Source organism: Morone saxatilis, unplaced genomic scaffold (genome assembly GCF_004916995.1).
Source record: "Morone saxatilis isolate NCDOM2014 unplaced genomic scaffold, NCSU_SB_2.0 Contig19, whole genome shotgun sequence".
Lineage (NCBI taxonomy): Eukaryota > Metazoa > Chordata > Actinopteri > Moronidae > Morone > Morone saxatilis.
In genome coordinates, this window is record NW_023339751.1 from 22,724,038 (window position 1) to 22,725,345 (window position 1,308).

Consider the following 1,308-nt stretch of genomic DNA (forward strand, 5'->3'; position numbering starts at 1 on the left):
TGTGGCACGTAGTGTAAAAGCTCTTTGAGTGGTCGGAAGACTAGAAAGGCGCTATACAAGTACAGGTCCTTTGACCATTTACGTTCATGTTCATAGTTGTCTAATGGCGTCACATGGCTGTTTTGGTGCTTACAGAAAAAATCTGTTTTTTTTAAAAGGAGAACATTCATTCTAAGAGATTTTCATTAATATTTTATGGGTGTGCATCCAAATATTGCTTCCTGCTGCAAAAGCACATTCAATAAGATTAAAAATGGTAAACCTGAGACATATATATATATAAAGCCTTGGTCACACAGAAATACTGTCATAATATTAATATTATACTGTGCTGTGTTCATATTTTACTGTAATAACACTATTGTTTTTACATGATATAATTATTATCACTATAATCTTAGAACTTTATTTATAAATATTATTTTATTTTATTTTTCTTACTTACCCCACAATAGACACACACTCACATTACCCACACTGACCCTAATAACTGTCACAAAATGTCATCAATGTACCATGTATGTCACTAATAAAAAACAGGGGGGTCACAAGATATTTCACAATCTATCAGCAGTCATACTTTAGTAGTAACCTAGGGTTGCTGTAGTGGTAGCTCTCAGAGCCAGAATGTCTCAGTGTGCAAAGCTATATATACAGTCAATGGTGCAAAGTAATTTCATTGTATGAAAGGTGTATCAAAGACAAAGCCCTAACTGATGATACATAGAGCACGCTGTGTGATCAAACCTGAGTGGGTTGGAAGCCAGAGGGGCCGGAGGAGGTGGAGGTGGTGGGGGAGGCGGAGGTGCTGGAGCTGGGGGAGGGTTGGTAGCTGCCTGCAGCTTCTTCTGGAGCTCCTCAACTGTCCAGTGAAACACATCCAGTTACAGTACACACACAGCAACGGCACCACCAACAGAAAAGGAAACTATTATAGTCAAGAAGACTCTGAAGGACAACTAAATGGTCTTCCAGGTTGACGAAAGCTATGAAGAGAATCTCCCTCTACAGTGTTGATTCTGCATATCGTCCTCTTGTACAGTTTAATGTCCCACAGTGCATCCTATCCTTAGAGTTCCAAAAATGTCTTCACCTGTAAACCGAAGATCCTTGACCTCCACTTCAGCCTTGGAGCATTTGTCACTGTAGTCACTCTTCTCCTCCTCCACGAGCTCCAGTTTACGCTTCAGTGCAGACAGTTCCCTCTGAGTCTCACAGCTCCTCAGGCTGTCTTCGATCTGCTTTATCTGAGGACGTACCAACCACAGCACACACACATTTTTACAGCCTGCTGCATTCAATTCAATT

The 1,308-nt window shown here is 40.7% G+C and overlaps 1 protein-coding gene across 1 annotated transcript in view; it reads right to left on the reverse strand.

Moving 5' to 3' along the window:
* shtn1 (shootin 1) overlaps window positions 1-1,247 on the reverse strand; it is a gene marked incomplete at its 5' end in the record, with an annotated part of 13,643 nt that extends 12,396 nt beyond the window's left edge. The window contains 2 exon segments of the mRNA XM_035663862.1: window positions 748-862; window positions 1,094-1,247. Of these exon segments, the coding sequence (XP_035519755.1) occupies window positions 748-862; window positions 1,094-1,247 (269 nt within the window).
* Between the last annotated feature and the right edge of the window lie 61 nt (window positions 1,248-1,308).